Here is a 17,833-nt window from a genome sequence, read left to right as displayed (position 1 = left end):
ACCGCCCATCCCCCGCCAAATCTAACTGACACAGGCTACTTCAAAGTAAATATGTTTGGGGTCCAGTACATATGGAAAGGGGAAGAGCACACGAGTTTTCCTCCTGTGAAGTTTAGTCTGCACATAAATAGTTTCAAACAGAAAAACCTGCAGTACCTGTATGAGAATAAATAAATATGTAAGTATTGAAAAAATGCCTAAGTCTTCCCAGATTCTCACAAATGTGCTGTCTGCCATCACAGACGGCACACACCAAAAAAAAAAAACACAAAAAAAACCACACATAAAAAATATTTCCATTTAGTCACTGAAGCATCTTTATCATGATTTATTTAAACCAAAGTCTTATACTCAATAGTTCCATTTCTAACACTGAACAACTCAGGTTTCCAGGAATTACTTTTTCTCCCAGTTCTACTTTTTTCCCCATTTGACAGGGCTTGGTGAAAGCTGCAAGAGCTCCCTTAATGCAGCCTAAAAATCCTCAGATATATGAGACTAATTAAGCCTCCTTCTAAAAACATCCTGTAGGACCAGCTTCTTCCAGTATCACAGCAAGTCTTTCTAGCCACGTTAATGGTGGGTAGTAAAAATTGTCTAAGATCTACACATTTGGGTTAGAAACATTGCCTCTATTGTATCACAAAGTGGGGCACTGACAGGGAAATTACTTTCTTAAGCCACTTTTGTTTAGGCCTAGATGCTTTTCTGGATTAAACACACACACACACACACACACACACACACACACTGTGCTTCCCCGAAAATAACACCTATACAGACAATCAGCTCTAATACGTCTTTTGGAGCAAAAATTAATATAAGACCCGCTCTTATTTTACTATAAGTCCAGGTATAATATAGTACAATTAATATAATATAATGTAACATCGGGTCTTATATTAATTTTTGCTCCAAAAGACGTATTAGAGCTGATTGTCCGGCTAGGTCTTATTTTCGGGGTACCACAGTGTATATATACACACACGGTTTGGTTTAAGAAAAAGTGAAAAACACCTTCCAGCAGCTTCCCACTGCCCTTGGAATAAAACACAAGCTCCTTAATGAGGTCCCATAAGGCCCTGTCAATCTTCCCCTGCGTACCTCATCTTTCTTTCCCCAGGTCCTAGCCAAACCTCTATGGATCCTTACATCTCTTTCCCACCTCAGTGCCCTCACACGTGCTATTCCCTCTGCCTGCCAATCCATTCTCTGACTTGTACCTTGCTTTTATTCCTGCTCATCCTTCAGGCCCCAGGGCACCTTGCTGGTCTCCCTCAGAAGCATTCTACCTCTTAACTTGCTGTGTGACCTTAGACAAGTTACCTTTGTTTCACTTCTGAGACTCAAACCTCAGAGAGATATCCTACATTAAGCACTTAGCACAGTGCTCCGCACACAGGAAATAGTTAACACATCATCGGCTGCTGGTATTGTTATTCTTCCACACAGTAATCTCCATCACGGCTCTTATTACAATTAGCAATTATCTGTAGAGAAAAATACAAACACTCCATTGAATCCCACCTTACTACCTAATACCTTTCAGGCGATTTCCCCATGTACTGCATTTTTGGAAGGGCAGATAAAAATGAATGTTTACAGAGCAATTGTTACCTCAATTATTACCTCGAAGAAGTGGTTTGGCAGATGAATAAACTGAGGCACAGAGAAGTTAAGTAACTGGCCAAGATCAAGTGGTAGATTAGAATCCAAGCTGGCCTACCCCCATAGCCGAAGCTGGGTGCATGACACCAAAGGTTTCCCTAACTCATGATCGTTGTCAACTAAGAGTGCCAAGCCTCAGAGAAGATGGATCTTCACATTCACATACATCCCAAACAATTCCCAGGTATCTACTCTTCAGATCCTTGACCAGCCTGGTGTCCCAATCACCCCCTGTAGACCACTTCAGAAGAACACTCTCTGACTGTGATGGTACTTTTCTTTATTCCTTTCCACTGGATGTTGTGATTGTAAGGGGATGAATATCTTTCACCTCTTATACCCCCTAGCAAATTGGAGGCACTCAATGCATGATTGCTGAATGAATCGATTAAAATGTTGGAGAATACATTATGGCACAAAGTTGGGGGTGGTGGAGTAGATTTTCATAACAATATTAAGGTTTGGCATAGTTAGGAACAAACTTGACATGAATGATGACAAAAGAGGCGTTTATCTTAACCATTTTACAATTGATAATGATTCCTATATCCAGCACCAGAGATTCCATGTGATGTACAAATGTGTTTTACGGCTGTAGGTAGACTTCACTACCTCTGGGGCCCTGCATCACCAACCATGTTCTGCTGTACCCCACAGCTGCATCTGAGCCACCCTTCAGGACAGGATGCCCTTGAAAAGTACTAGCCTCTCAATGGTTACTCACACTGTTCAGAAAAAGAAACAGCAAGCACAAATGATAAAGCAAATGGGAGCAAACTGTTAGTAATTGGTGACTTCGGGTAAAAGGAATACTGGAGTTCTTTGTACTACTCTTGCAACTTTTTTGTAATTATAATATTATATCAAAATAAGTTTTTAAAATTTAGAATAACAATTTTCCCAGGAGATTACAACACACAAGGTCTAGTGTCACGCTGGTACTATATTCTCCATGCTTGGATTTCCTTGCCTATCAGCCAATATCAAGGGACAAGGAACTCCTTGGGTAGCAGGGCTCAGCCATGGCTTTGGGGTTGTGGTAAGAGATTAAATTATTTACTGCTTGAAGAGTATTAATGAATGTACTATTAAGAGTTTCGCTATTGTCTGATGGTAAGAGTTTCTCTATTGTCTACAGAGAGACCTACAGGGAGGAGGCAAAAACAACCATTCCAGAAAACAGAAGATTCCAGAAAACAGAAAACTCAAAGCAGTAGTTACTTGGTCTGTAATGACCACTTGCTAGCACCCTTTTATTCGTTCACCACTTCTACCTACTCATTCTAGATCCTCCCCACCCCACAAACCAGAATGCTTCAGCTTTCCCAGCCACTGTAACTGGAACAGGTAGAAACTTGTAAACCATTCAAGTGTCCCACTAGTAGCCATTTCAGGAGAGTGCCAGAGGAGTGTCCCCCAACACCCACCCCTCATGTATCACATGAGGTAAGTAAAGGTTATAGTAAGTTATCCCAATGAGAGATTTTCTTAATGGAAGCCAGCATCTGATCTCTACCTTCCTCCTTGTGTGTCAGCTCCATGAGGAGGTAGGTACATCACGTCCTATGATAATCTTCAACCTGTGTCCCTTCTCAAGGCTTGTAAGAGCCCTCTGTAACGCCATGTCTTCACAAACACCTGATGCTTCCTGCCTCCCCAACTTCCCCCCAGATACTTGCCTAGTTCTAGCCAGACCTCAAAGTAGTGGGCAAAAAGAAGAAATGGCTTTGTGTAGCTTAGGGGAGAAATGGGTTGCTGTGGCAGTGAAAACACAAGGGAGGGAAAGGACAAGCATTATCAAAGAAGAGGCCCATACTCAACCTGTGAGTCTTCCACATCCTTTGTTCTTTAACTATATGTCTCAACTCTGATGAGAGCTCTGAACAATCACCTGTCCTGCCCGAGAACCTTCTCTACAGGCCAGATGGTGGGTCAAGGCTGCTTCCAAGTCACTCCTGGCTCCCAGCTGATCACAAACACTTCAGGAAGGAGTTGGGAGCTTCACAGGCTCCTACTGGTGAGAAGGCCAAGACACAGCAAGGCAGCTCAGAAAACAGTGAGACACAAAGTGTGGGTTCTAGAACCCCTGAGTATTCCAGAATTGTCTGGACAACGGCACTGTTTCACAGCAACAAGATTGGGTTAAGAGCTCTTTTCTAGCAAACAAAACTATAGAAAAGCACAGTTGAAGAAAAGGTGGCAATGATGGTAGCTCACACTAACTGAGAAACACTTACCAAAACACCTCATGTAATCCCTTCACCCCCTTGAAGAGAGGTATTATCCTTCTACAGTTCAAATATTTAAGCTCAGAGCTCACTATAAATGAAAAAAAAAAAAAAAGATATGTTATAGAGATAGAATATTCCTCGGCTAAACAAAAAAGAAAAAAAACCCCATCTATTCCCAATTATCCGGAGAGTAATCATATGTTTTATGAGAACTACACTATTCAAAGTGTACAGAGGCTGGGATCCACATTCCCATTGTTTACAGTTGTCAAGAAAGTATTAAATTAAATAAAAACAATGCTTTGTTCGGGTCTACTCTTTTCTTACCCCCTCACCCCCACCCCCAGGCTGACAAGAAGTGGCTGCAGGGAAGGTATTTAAGAGAACTACTCTGGGAAAGTGGATTCTGGGTTGCTTAAAGTAAGCCAAGATGTTGTGCAACTAATCTGTACTTAAATTATTTTAGAGTTTAGAGAGAAGCAGACAGTTATCTTTATCAGACTGAATGCAGGGAACGAGGTCGTCTTTCCCTCCAGGCCACTGGAATCACCATCAACATGGTTTTGATTTCTTATACAGTCAGACGGTGGAAGATGGGGGGGGGATGCTGGGATCGCCTCCTCAGCTTCACAGATAAACGGATCTCACTTGAAAAAAATCTCGTGTACATCTGAGGCCATGTATTTCCTTGCAACCCCGAAAGTCAGAGAAGCGCCCAAAAAAGTTTCTTGCCAAATGCCTAGGCGCTCCATATGTCCCAGGGCTACACAATGCTACCAACTTTTAAACATGCCTTCACATTACCACCATTATGGTCACTCACTCGAGATCACGCCCCCCTTCCCTTCTCCCAAATAATAAACGCAGGTTGCCCTGTGCAATTTAGAGACAGACTTCTCCGAAGCAGTGGCTCTGAAAAGAGAGAGAAAAAGATTGGAGGGAGTCTATACATATATTTTTTAATCGATTGCCCCACGGCGGAGCGAATAAAACCAACTTGATCGCTGGAGAAAAGTTAACTTTGCCAAGCACAGCGGTGGGAAATTTTCTCCAGAAGAGTCGCAAAGCCCTCTTGCTTTTCCCACCCCCCGGACCGCCCGGCACTCGGTGGTCGTGGCGGACCCGATCAGCAGCGCCAGAACAATGACGCGAGGGGGAGGGAAAGTTCGCCAGCCCGCGGGGCGCCCAGGCTCACCCAGGACCTCGCCGCTCCCCTCACCGCCTGCCCCCCCTCAGGGCTCACGGTTCTTCCCGCCCCCCAACATCGAAACAGCCAGGGCGCGCCCTCGCTCCCGGGAGCATCCGGCTCCAGGCGTCCCGCAGAGCAGGTCCTCCAGCCGCGGGTCTGACCCCGTGAGACCCGAGACCAGGCAGAGGACAGGGAGCGAGGGGGCGTCGGGAAGGGGCACCGGAGGGATCCGCCGCAACAGTTATGGCGCTCCACGCCTGCCTGAGTGTGGCTGCAGCCGAGCTCGGGCGCCCGCCCCCGCCCCCCGCGCCGACCACTGCCGGTCACTTTACATCAGCTCACACACGCTCTCGGCCCCCAGCCGCCTGGGACGCCGGAGCGACCTGGAGCGCCGCGAGGTTGGGCCGGGACGCTGCGCCCCTCACCGCCCGCTTCGGCTCCCTGAGGCAGCCCCTCCCGTGCCCACCCGGCGCGCCGCCCCCCAGCTCACTCGCATCGCGTCCGGCCTCAGTGGCGCCTACCTTCGTGCAGCCAGTCAAAGCTCCCTCCCAGCTCCACGCTCGGCCCGGCACTGTGCCGGGCGAGTCCGGTTGGAGTGGTAACCGCCCCCCGAACTGCTCGCTTTCTTCTCTCCCCTCCCTCGCACCTGCCCTCCAATCTCCTCCCCACCCCCGCCCCCCGCCCGATCTGCTGGGGCCGCCCCCTGCGCCTCAGCTCCCGCCCTCGGCCCTCGCCCTCCGGGCCCGTCAGGCCTCAGCGCCCGGCAAGCGGTTGGGCGGCGGCGGCACCGCGGCGGCTGAAGCGGCGCGGAGCACTATTGTATTCCTGACACTGTGGGCTCCCACGCTCCGCCTCTTCCCCTTCCTTCCTCCCCCTCCCGCATTCCCCCCACCACCACCACCACCGCTGGCCGCGCTCGCCCTACCCGACTGGCTCCCCGCCGACCGCCGAGCGCCCTTCTGGCGGGCTGGGAGCTGTTGCTACCGCCAGAGCGCCTCGAGGCTCCGCCCACCTCGTGCTCCCGCACCCGTCGCGCGGTGCTCCAGGTGGGTTTCTCTCTGCTCCTGCTGGGTGCGCTGCTGCCGCCAGGAGCCTTGGCCCCGCCGTGTGCCAGGGAGGACCACAGGAGGTGCCTTGGCTATATTCAAATACAAACTAAGCTTTTCACGGCCCCCTTTAACTCCAAAGTTCTATAAGTGGACCCTCATGTAGAGAAAACTCCTCGTCTGGCACTATTGATTTAAATCATTAGCGCTTGGATTACCCATAAAGATAAAGCCAAGGTGGCTATTCACAGAATACACTTATAAAGTTGCTTTATGATGTTGTGTAGTTTTTTGATGTGTCCACTTGGTTAGGTTAGAGCCCCGAGTTACTCAATCAAACATTAATCTAGGTGTTGGTGTGAAGATATTTTGATGTAATTAAAGCTCCTGATCAATTGATTTAAAGTAAGGGAGATTATCCTGGATAATCGGGGGGGGGGGTGATCATTCCTTTGTGTCTGTGTGCCCTACAGATTTTGGATTTGCTCAGCCAACCCCACAATTGTGTAAGCCAATATCTTCGAATGAATGAATGAACAAATTTTATAGACATAGATATAATGTCCTATTGGTCTGCTTCTCTGGTGGAATCCTGACTCATAACTGATGTTTAAGCAACAAAACCTTTTTGATTTACTTGTCTGGGTTTGGCTGTGTACCCTGTGCAATTACCATGAACACATTGTCATTTTCATTGACATGTCTAGGCTAAACACAAATGTGGGCTCTTTTATATTTTGTCTGTTTTCCATATTAAAGATGTAATTCTATTTTACAATATGCAAATGTATGAGTTCTAAAATATTCATAGTCCTTCACTTACATCATTTATTATACTTCACTTACTTTGATATAATTATAGATTAACAGGATCTGTACAAAATATTACAGAGCAGTCCCATGTACTTTTCCCCAGTTTTCCCCAATGGTAATATCTTATATAAACAAGATATTGACATTGGTACAATCCACAGACCTTATTCAGATTTCACCAGTTTTACGTGCAATGTTCTGTATCTGTGTGTAGTACTATGCAATTTTATCACATGTGTAGATTCGGGTAACCACCACAATCAACTGTTCTTCTACCACAAAGATTCTTCCTGCTACCCAATATAGTCACTGTCATCTCCTTCCTCTAACCCAACCCCTGGCAACCACTAACATGTTCTCCATCTCTATAATTTTGTTATTTCAAGCATATCATGTAAATGGAATCGTACCTTTTGAATTTGGCTTTTTTACACTCAGCAGAATTTCCTTGAGATCCACCCCAATTGTTGCATGTTATCAATAGGTCATTCCTTTTTATTGCTGGGTAGTAGTATTGCTATGCTGTGGATGCACTAATTTGTTTATTCACTCATTGAAGGACATTTGGGTTGTCTCCAATTTTTGCCTATTAAGAATAAAACTGCTATGAACATTCATGTAGAGGTTTTTGTGTGAGTGTGTGTGTGTGTGTGTGTGTGTGTAAACATAAGTTTTCATTTCTCTGTGACAAATGCCCAAGAGTGCAAATTGCTGGGTGAGATGGTAAGTGTAAATTTAGTGTTATAAGAAACTGCCAAAATTTTCCAGACTGTCTGTACTATTTTACATTCCCACCAGCAATGTATGAGACATCCAGTTGCTCCACATTTTTGCCGGCATTTGGTATTGTCACTATATTTTTATTTTACCCATTCTAATTAGGCGTGTAGTGATATCTCTGTTTTAAATTGCATTTCCCTAATAGGTAGTGATGTTGAACATCTTTTCATGTGCTCATTTGTCATCTGTATCTTTTTTGGTGAAATATATGTTCATGTCTTTTGCCCATTTTCTAAATATATTATTTGTTTCTTACTGTCAAATTTTGAGAATTCTTTTTATATACTAGATACAAGTTCTCTGTCAGATATGTGGTCTGCAAATATGTTTCCAAGACTGTAGCTGGTCTTTTCATCTTCATAAGAGATTTTGCTGATGAAAAATTTTAATTTTGATGAATTCCAACTTATCAATGTCTGCATTTACATATCGTCCTTTTGGTGTCACCTAGCCCCAAGTCCCACAAATTTTCTCTTATATTTCCTTTTAAAAGTGTTATAGTTTTATATTTTACAGTCAAATTCATGATTCGCTTTGAATTAATTTTTGTGTAAAATATGAACTTAAGGTCGTGGTCCATATTTTTGCCTGTGGATGTCTGATGGCTTAATCACAATTTGTTAAAATGACTATCTTTCTTCCATTGATTGCTTTTGCATCTTTGTCAAAATCAGTTGGGCATATTTGTGTTGGGCTGTTTGTATGGAGCTATTTCTATGTTCTCTATTTTGTTCTATTGTTCTATGTGTCTGTCCTTCTGTGAATACCAAACAGTCTTGACTACTATAGCTATAGAGTAAGCCTTAATATTGGGTAGAGTGATTCTTCCCACTTCATACGTCTTCAGATTTGTTTTAGCTATTCAAGGTCATTTGCCTCTCCATATAAATTTTGGAATGAGCTTATCTATACAGATACCTTGCTTGGATTTTTATAGGAATTGTGTTAAACTTATATGTCAATTTGGGGAAAATTGACATCTTGACTATATTGAGTCTTCCAATCCATGAACATGATATGCGTGTCTGTCCTTTTATTTAGATCTTCCTTGACTTCTTTCATCAGCATTTTGAAATTTTCAGCATATAGATCCTGTATATGTTTTGTTAAGTGTATACTGTGTTTCATTTTCTTTGGAGTAATCATAAATAGTTCATGTTTTTAATGCCAGCTACCTCATTTATTGTTCATTATTAAATTTTGTGTGTTGATCTAGTATCCTTCGACTTTGGTGAATCCATTATTAGTTCTAGGAGTTTTTTTGTAGATTCTTTGGGATTTTCTACATAGACAATCATGTTGTCTGTGACTATGAATATGGGTAGTTTTATTTCCTTTCCTATCTGTATGCCTTTTATTTCCTTTTCTTGCCTTATTGTGCAGGCTAGAACTTTCAGTATTATGTCGAGTAAGAGTGGTGGGAGTGGACATGCTTCCCTGTTCCCTATTTTATGTGGAAATGTTCCATCTTTCATCATTAAGAAAACTGTTAGCTGCAGTTTTTTTGTAGATGCTCTTTACCAAGTTGAGAACATACCCTTCTATTGCTAGTTTCTGAGAGTTTTGATCATAAATGAATGCTGAATTTTGTCAAATGCTTTTTCTGCATCAATTGATATAATTTTTCTTTTTTAGCCCGTGGATATGGTAGATTACACTGATTGAATATTGATTTTTGAACTAACCTTGCATAGTTGGGATAAGCCTCACTTGGCCATGGTAGAATTCTTTTTATACCTGTCTGGATTCTATATCACTAATATTTTGTTGTAGATGTTTGTATCAAAGTTCATAAGAGAAGTTTTGAGGGTGTTTTTTATACTGTTTTTGTCTGGTTTTGGTATAATCCTGGCTCCATAAAAAGAGTTGTGAAGTTGTGCAGAAAACAGTTAACATAGCAGGCCCATGGTGGGCATCTGGGAACTTGGAGTTCCGGAGGGTTTCCACCATTCCCAGAACTGATAAGAGGGGCTCACTATGCCTAAACTGTTTGTACAAATGTGATTTATGCTGGGGCTAGAATTCAGGTCTCCTGATTTCCAAGCTGTGCAGAAGAAGAGTTAGCAGCAGGTTCTGACTGCTGTTCTTTGAAAGGGCTCCTTGCAAGGTTGTTCCTTGGATGGCATCTGGAAACTTGGATTTGGGGTGAGTTTCCACCATTCCCAGGACTGATAAGAGTGGCTCACTGTGCCTAAACTGTTTATACAAACAATATGGTTTGCGTTGAGCATCTGCTTTCCTTCTGGGAGTCTGGAATTCTGGTAAGTGCTAGGCAGAGGGTGCCTACATGACTAACTCCCAGTAAATGCCCTGGGAACTGAGTTTCTTTTTTTTTTAATTTTATTTTATTAAATTTATTGGGGTGACAATTGTTAGTAAAATTACATAGATTTCAGGTGTACAATTCTGTATTACATCATCTATAAATCCCATTGTGTGTTCATCACCCAGAGGGAACAGAGTTTCTGATGAGCTTCCCTGATAGAAGACATTCCACATGTGTTGTCACAATTCTTTACTGGAGGACTTAGGTACATTGTATGTGACTCCACTGGGAGAAGCCTCTTGGAAGCTTGTGCCTGGTTTTCTTTTGACTTTGCCCCATGTGCCTTTTCCCTTTGTTGATTTTGCTCTGTATTCTCTTGCTTTAATAAATCATAGCCATGACTCTGATTATATCCTGAGTTCCTAGTGAATCATTGAGCTTGGGAGTGGTCTTGGGGACCCCTGACACAGAAGTGTTCCCTCCTCTTTGGTATTCTAGAAGACATTGTGTAAAATTTGTGTTAATTCTTTAAATGTTTGGTAGAATTCTCCAATGAAACCATGTGGACCTGGAGCTTTCTTTTTTCAAGACCTTTTAAATTACAAATCTAATTTTTAAATAGTTATTTAACTATTCAGATTATAAATTCCATATTGGTTGAGTTTTGGTAGTTTGTGGTTTTCAAGGAATTGGGCCATTTTGTCTAAGTCGTCGAATTTATGTGCATAGAGTTTTTCATAGTATTCCTTTTTATTAAACACAGCCATCACCTCACATATTTACCCCCCACTTTTTGATGAAAACATTTAAGTCCTACTCTCTTAGCAAATTTCAATTATATAGTACAGTATTACCCGCTATACTCATCATGTTATACACTAGATCCTCAGACCGTATTCATCTTATAGCTAAAAGTTGGTACCCTTTTACCAACCTCTCTATTTTGCCCACCTCCCAGCCCCTGGCAACCACTATTCTACTCTCTGTTAATGTGAATTCAACTTTATTTATTTTTTTAGATTCCACATATAAGTGATACCATGCAGTATGTGTCTTTCTTTGTCCGGCTTATTTCACTTAGCATAATGTTTTCCAGGTTCATCCAGGTTGTCACAAATGACAGGATTTCCTTCTTTTTTAAGGCTGAATGATAGTCCACTGTACTTGATCAAAAGTACACATTTACTTAATCCAATGGCATACACTTAGGTTGCTTCCATACCTAGGCTATTGTGAATAATGCTGCAATGAACATGGGGGTGCAGATAGCTCTTTGAGGTAAGTTTTGTTTCCTTTGGATATATACCCAGAAGTGGGGTTACTGGATCATATGCTACTTCTTTTTCTTTGGGGGGGGGTCCCTAACATCAAAGAAGTTTAATAACTTGCAAGTTTATTTTCCAAATAGTGACCGATTTTAGAGAACATTTTGTTCATGGACTGACTATATATTTGCTATAGACAGACATTCACATAGTATTTTTTTTCCAAAGAATGTGGGTACTGGGTTGAGAACTTTATTTTCCTTTCAATGGCTGCAGGATCTGTGTAGCAAGATTCCTGTCTCATTTGTGATATTAGTGATTTGTGTCTTCTCTCTTGTTATCTTAGTCAATCTTGCTATAGGTTTATCAATTTTATCGATCGTTTCAGAGAAACAGCTATTTGTTTAATTGATTTTCTCTATTATTTTTCAATTTTCAATTTTATTGATTTCTGCTCTTTATTATTTCCTTCCTTCTGCTTGGTCTGAGTGAATTTTATTTTGCTCCTCTTTTTCTAGTCTCTTGAGGTGGGAGCTTACATGATTGATTTGAGACCTTCCCTCTTTTCTAATGTAAGCATTTAGTGTTCTGAATTCCCATGTCAGCACTGCTTTAGCTACATTCCACAAATTTTGATATGTTGTATTTTCATTTTCATTCAGTTCATCATATTTTTAAAAATTTCCCTTGAGACTTCCTTTTTGACCTATGGATTAATGAAAAATGTGTTGTTTAGTTTCCAAGTGTTTGGAGATTTTCCTGTTGACTTTGGTATTAATTTCTAGTTTGATTCCATTATGGTAGGAGAATATACTCTGTATGATTTCATTTCTTTTACATTTGTTGAAGTTTGTCTTATGACCCAGAATATGAGCTATCTTGCTGAATGTTCCATGGGTATTTGAAAAGAATGTGAGTTATGCTATTGTTGGGTGGAGTGTCCTATAAATTAGATCCTGTTGCTTTATGGTGTTGTTGAGCTGTATAATCTTGCTGATTTTATGTCTAGTAGTTCTATTGCTGAAAAGGGATATTGAAGTTTCCAGAAATAATTGTGGATTTGTTTCTCCTTTCAGTTCTATCAGATTTTGCTTCATGTGTTTTGAAGCTCTGTTGTTTGGTGTATACACATTTTGGATTGCTATGTCTTTGTACCAATATGTAATATCCCTCTTTTGTCCCTGGTAATTTTGTTTGCTCTAAAGTCTACATTATCTGATGTAACCACTCCTGCTTTTATAAATTAATGTTTAAGTAGTATATCTTTTCTCATCCTTTTACTTTCTACCTACCATGTTTCCCTGAAAATAAGACCTAGCCAGACAATCAGCTCTAATGCATCTTTTGGAGCAAAAATTAATATAAGACTGGGTCTTATATTATAGTAAAATAAGACCCAGTCTTATGTAATATAATATAATGTAATATAATATAATATATAATACCGGGTATAATATAAGGTAATACTGGGTCTTATATTAATTTTTGCTCCAAAAGATGCATTAGAGCTGATTGTCCGGCTAGGTTTTATTTTTGGGGAAACACGGTATCTATGTTGTTATATTTGAAGTGAGTTTCTAGTAGATAGTATACAATTGGGTTATTTTTAAAAGCTATTCTGTGACTCTGTAATTCATGTATTTAGACTATTTTAAAATATAATTTTCTTATCTATTTTCTTTACATACATTGAACCCAACATCAGATGGTGTTAAAATTTTTGCTTCAACAGTCCATCATGATTTAAAAACCCATGAAAAAAAGGCTAGTCTATTATATTTACCCCTATTTTTAAACATGTCATTGTTTTCCTTCCTTTCTGAAGCTCTAAGCTTCCTTCTGTTATCGTTTCCGTCCTGTTTGTAGAACTTCCTTTAGCCCTACATGAATGGTAAGTCTGCTAGTGAAAATTTTATAAGTTATCTGTTATCTGAAAATGTCTTTGTTTCTCCTTCATTCCTGAAGGACATTTTTGCTGAACATGGAATTCAGAGTTGGCAATTCTTTTCTTTCATCATTTGAAAAATGTACCACTTCCTTCCAGCCTTTATGATTTCAGATGAGAAATTCACTATCATCTGAATCAGTGTTCCTCTACAGGTAACGTGTTTTTTTTTTTATCTCTAGCTGCTTTCAAGATTTTTTCTTTATCTTTAGTTTTCAGAAGTTATTTATGACGTGTCTTATGTGGATACTTTTTGGTTTTCTTGTTTGGGTTTCACGGAGCTTCTTGAATCTGTAGGTTTACGGGTTTTGCCAAATTTGGGACATTTTCAGCCATTATTTCTTTGAAATCGTTTTCAGTCCCACTCTCTCCTCTCCTTTAGGGAATTCAATTATATGAATATTAGAACTTTTGTTATTGTCCAACAGGTCCCTGAGACACTGGGGTATTTTTCCTTCATATATTTTCTCTCTTTTGCTCAGATTGGAGAAATTCTATTTTTCTGTCCTCAAGTTCACTGATTCTATCCTCTGTCATCTTCATGCCACTTTTGAGCCCATCCAATGAGTGTTTAACTTTGATTATTGTATTTTTCAATTCTATAATTTCCATTTGGTTCTTTTTTTGTAACTTATATTTCTTTACTGAAATTTCGTATTTTCTCCATTTGTTTCAAGAGAATTTGTAATTGCTCATTGAAGCATTTTTAATGATGACTAATCTAAAGTCCTTGTAAGATAATCCCAACATCTGACTTATTGCAGTGGTATGTCTGTTAATTGTCTCTTCCCATTCAAGTTGTGGTTTTACTAGTTCTGGATATGATGAAAACTTTCCCATTGTGCATTTTGGATATTAGGAGACTCTGGATCCTACTTAAATTTTCTATTTTAGCAGACAGTTATCCTATTTAGGTTTAGTGCACTGGTCCTGGCCTACTTTTGTGGGCTGCAGTTGTAGTGACAATTTAGTTTTCAGAATGCTTGGCGATGCTATTCTGCTCTGGTTTGTTTGTGTAGTAATTGAAGCCACCTTGAAAACTTAGGTGGTATTCCACACTGTAGTTCAGTTCTCACACCACCAGGGATGTTGATTTAGTCAGTTTTACCTTTGGGTCAGTCAGGTGTCTTGCCAGGACTTCCTATGAAGGTTTAAAGAATCCCTTTTTCCAGTTCTCTCCTCTCTGAGATCCTTCCTTTGCTCTCTAATTGGGGGGGTGGGGGTGAGGGGCACCAGCTGCCACAGCAGACCAGGGTGAAAGTCCACTCTATCTCACTGACATGGCAACACTGGCGGGGGTGGGGTGGGGGGCATCTCCTTGGATCCTCTGTTGATGTCAGGTGGGAGGGGAGTAGCAGATGTCCAAACTCCCCCACGAACTCTCAGCTGCCACCACTGGTGGGAGAGGAAAGTGCCTCCCCAGCCACCTGCTACTTAATGGAGTCAGGAGAACCTGTGCCTCCTGTGGCCATCTGGTGTCACCAGGTGGGAGTTGGGAGAGGCCAGGCCTGCCCAGGCTGAAAGTGGTAACCCTGGCTACCTGCTGCTGCTGGGTGGGGCATGGCAGTGTAGATTTCCTGCTGGGTAGCCCCTGATTCTGCCAGCGGGGAGCAGAGATTATGCCTCCCCTGGCTGCTTGGTGGGGTTGGGCTCCAGCTCCTCTGCAGCTTTGTGTGGTGGGGGGTGGGGGGGGAATGCTTTCTCAGGCTGCATCTTGCCGGGGGACTCCCACTCAATCTTGGTTGGTGCTCCTGGAGGGAGAGGAAATGGTTCCCCCAGCTTCCTGAGGCTACTGAATGGGGGTCCTAAATCCATAATCCCTACTCAGTCTGTGCTGACACCCCTGGCAGGGGTAGGGTCCGTGCTGTCAAAAGATTTCTCTCCTACTGGACTGGGTTTCTCTCCTTTCCAGGTCCTTTGACTAGGAACAGTAGGTTTTTCTTTGGTTTTGTTGTTTTTTGTTTATTTGTTGTCTGCTCTGATGGGAGATTTTAGGTTGCAAGCTCCTGCATCACCCAGTCTGGGATGCTGAAAAACCAGGGAGCTCATTGCCATGTTTCCTCAAGTCCTGAGGGTTCCAGACAGCACACATTCCTCCGCCACTCTTTATGATGAACTTTTGTATTCTTTCCAGGGATTTTAGTTTTACTTAGCAGGGAGGAGCAAAGAGAAATGAGTTTATGCCATTTTGTCTGGAACTTGAAGTTACCTCATATTTTAAAATAAATCAACGACATGATTAACGAAGAGATTTTTGTTTCAGTTGGAAAACAAAGAATTTGACATCAGGAGTCATGACTTAAATTTGAACTTTAAGGCCAAAATTATTCTTTTTTTTTCTTTTGTTTGTTTGTAAAATGAAAATGATGATGCTTGGACTTCGTGAAGAGATACTTTGAACAGGCACAGGGGACTGTATATCTGTCTTTGTTGAACCACCCGTTGATGAAACTGGATGCAAGATCTTTAAACTGCTTGTGCTATTGTGCAGACACTACAGTGGTGTAACTTGGGAGCAATAGGCTCGGGGGACCAAAAGTGAAAAGGCCAAAGAAATATAGAAATATCACTCTTGGCAAGACCTCCCTTCCATCTTCTCTTTCCTCTCCAGTCTCTCTCTTACTCACCACACCAAATTTCACATGGTAAAAAAACAGGGGGCCCCATTTTCCTTAGATAAGTAAAATAGCTCCTTTCCACATAAATTTGTCTGTGCTCTGTAATATGCATGTAAATCCACAGACAATCTGGAAGAATACAGACCAGATTGATAATGGTAGTTACCAATGAGGAGTAGGGATCAAAGAGGGTTTCAGATTTATCTCCAATTTTTTTCAGGGGAAATAAAATGGTATTGTTTGTGTAATTAACAATTAATAACAACACAAAACAACGTATGCATCTGCCAAGCCATGTGAGAGAGTCTGATACTGAAAAGAATTTTAAGATACGCACCCTTTTTCCACAGTCAAAAATTATTTCAAACTTGTGAAATCTGGTGATACCTAGCATTTGTTCAGAACTTCACCACTATGACTCACAGGAACATTTTCAGATACAATTTGGGAAATTGCTGATTTTTTCAAACAAAAAAGCAATTGTAAAGGTAGCAATTTTATCTGCCCTCGTGGTTGAAATGATAACATGTAAAAATGGTCTTCATATGCACATAAATAAATACAAAGGGAACTACAGTGAGAAAATACAGCCAATGTGATAAGTTCACGAGTACTGGTAGCCTCACTTGATTCTTCGCTACATATTGATATCCAAACCAGTGTTAGCAAATAGAGACAATCTGCAAAACATGGGCAGAGAACTTTTTTTTCATATGTACTTTGTTAATATGGTGAATTACATTGAATGATTTTCCAATGTTAAATATATTATGCATTCCTGGCATAAAATCTACTTAATCGTGATGTGTTGTTTTTATGTATTGTTGGATTTGATTTACAAAAATTTTCTTTATAAATTTTGCATCTATGTTCCCGAGGGATAATGTTCTATAGTTTTCTTTATCTTATAAGGTCTTCATTTGTTTCCTTTTTATTTTTTATTTTTCAGCTACAGTTGACATACATCTCAGGGGTAAAACATAGTGATTAGATATTTATATAACTTACAAAGTGATCACCCCGACAAATCTAGTACCCATATTACATCATACATACATATTACAATATTATTGACTATATTCCTTATGCTATACTTTACAACCCCATGACTATTTTGTAACTACCAATTTGTACTTCTTAATCCCTTACCCTTCTTCACCCGCCCCTCCAACTCCCCTCCCATCTGGCAACCCTCAAAATGTTCTCTGTATCTGTGAGTTTGTTTATGTTGTTTGTTTTGTTCTTTAGGTTCCACATATCAGTGAAGTCTTGTGGCATTTGTCTTTCTCTGTCTAACTTACTGCACTCAACCTAATACCCTCTAGGTCTATCCATGTTGGTGCAGATGGCAAGATTTCATTTTTGTTTATAGCTGAGTAATATTCTATTGTATACTGAGGGTGCCAAAAAAATGTATACACATTTTAAGTGATGTTAACACTTTGGTCAACGTTGTTCAAGCAGTAATTTGCTGTAATCAGAAGTGTCTGGACGCTGATGGTAACCACTTAGAGCACCTCTTGTAATTGCAGAAGTCAAACATGACTTGTATTCACCTTTTGTTATTGGTGTATATTAATACAGTTTTTTTGTTTCTTAAAATGTGTGTACAGTTTTTTGGCACCCTCTGTATATATACCACCTCTTCTTGATTCATTCATCCATTGATGAACACCCAAGTTGCCTCCATTTCTTGGCTGTTGTAAATAATGCTAGAATGAACACATGGATGCACATGTCCCTTTGAAGTAGTATTTTGGGTTTCTTTGGATGATTACCTAGAAGTAAGTTTACTGGGTCCTTCTTTATCTCTTGTTACAGCCTTTGTTTTAAAGTCTATTTTGTCTGGTGTAAGTATTGCCACTCCAGATTTTTTTTTTCATTTCCATTTTCATTAAATACCTTTTCCCAATCCCTTTAGTTTCAGTCCGTGTGTGTCTTTCGATGTGAAGTGAGTCTCTTGTAGGCAGCATGTGTAAGGGTCTTGTTTTCTTATCCATTCAGCCACCATG

The 17,833-nt window shown here is 40.8% G+C and overlaps 1 protein-coding gene across 9 annotated transcripts in view; it reads right to left on the bottom strand.

Annotated features, from left to right (window-relative positions):
- The window catches only part of JADE3 (jade family PHD finger 3), a 142,526-nt gene extending 136,437 nt beyond the window's left edge, over positions 1 to 6,089 (bottom strand). For 2 of the 9 annotated variants that reach the window (XM_019716748.3, XM_074324010.2), the window contains exons 1-3: positions 5,610 to 5,758; positions 4,723 to 4,811; positions 3,906 to 3,987 (exon numbers count right to left, since the gene is read on the bottom strand). In XM_019716748.3, the coding sequence (XP_019572307.2) occupies positions 3,906 to 3,918 (13 nt within the window). In that variant the 5' untranslated portion in view covers positions 3,919 to 3,987; positions 4,723 to 4,811; positions 5,610 to 5,758. Of the gene's footprint in view, positions 1 to 1,326; positions 1,491 to 3,905; positions 4,812 to 5,609; positions 5,759 to 6,013 lie in introns of those variants that run through there. The other 7 variants (XM_088794884.1, XM_088794885.1, XM_088794883.1 and 4 more) reach the window with 7 other exon arrangements.
- Between the last annotated feature and the right edge of the window lie 11,744 nt (positions 6,090 to 17,833).

The sequence above is a fragment of the Rhinolophus sinicus genome, chromosome 18 (assembly GCF_057876585.1).
Source record: "Rhinolophus sinicus isolate RSI-liver-muscle chromosome 18, RSI-T2T, whole genome shotgun sequence".
NCBI classification, from domain to species: Eukaryota; Metazoa; Chordata; class Mammalia; order Chiroptera; family Rhinolophidae; genus Rhinolophus; species Rhinolophus sinicus.
The sequence above is the reverse complement of the archived record's forward strand: the minus strand, read 5'-3'. Positions and strand labels throughout refer to the sequence as shown.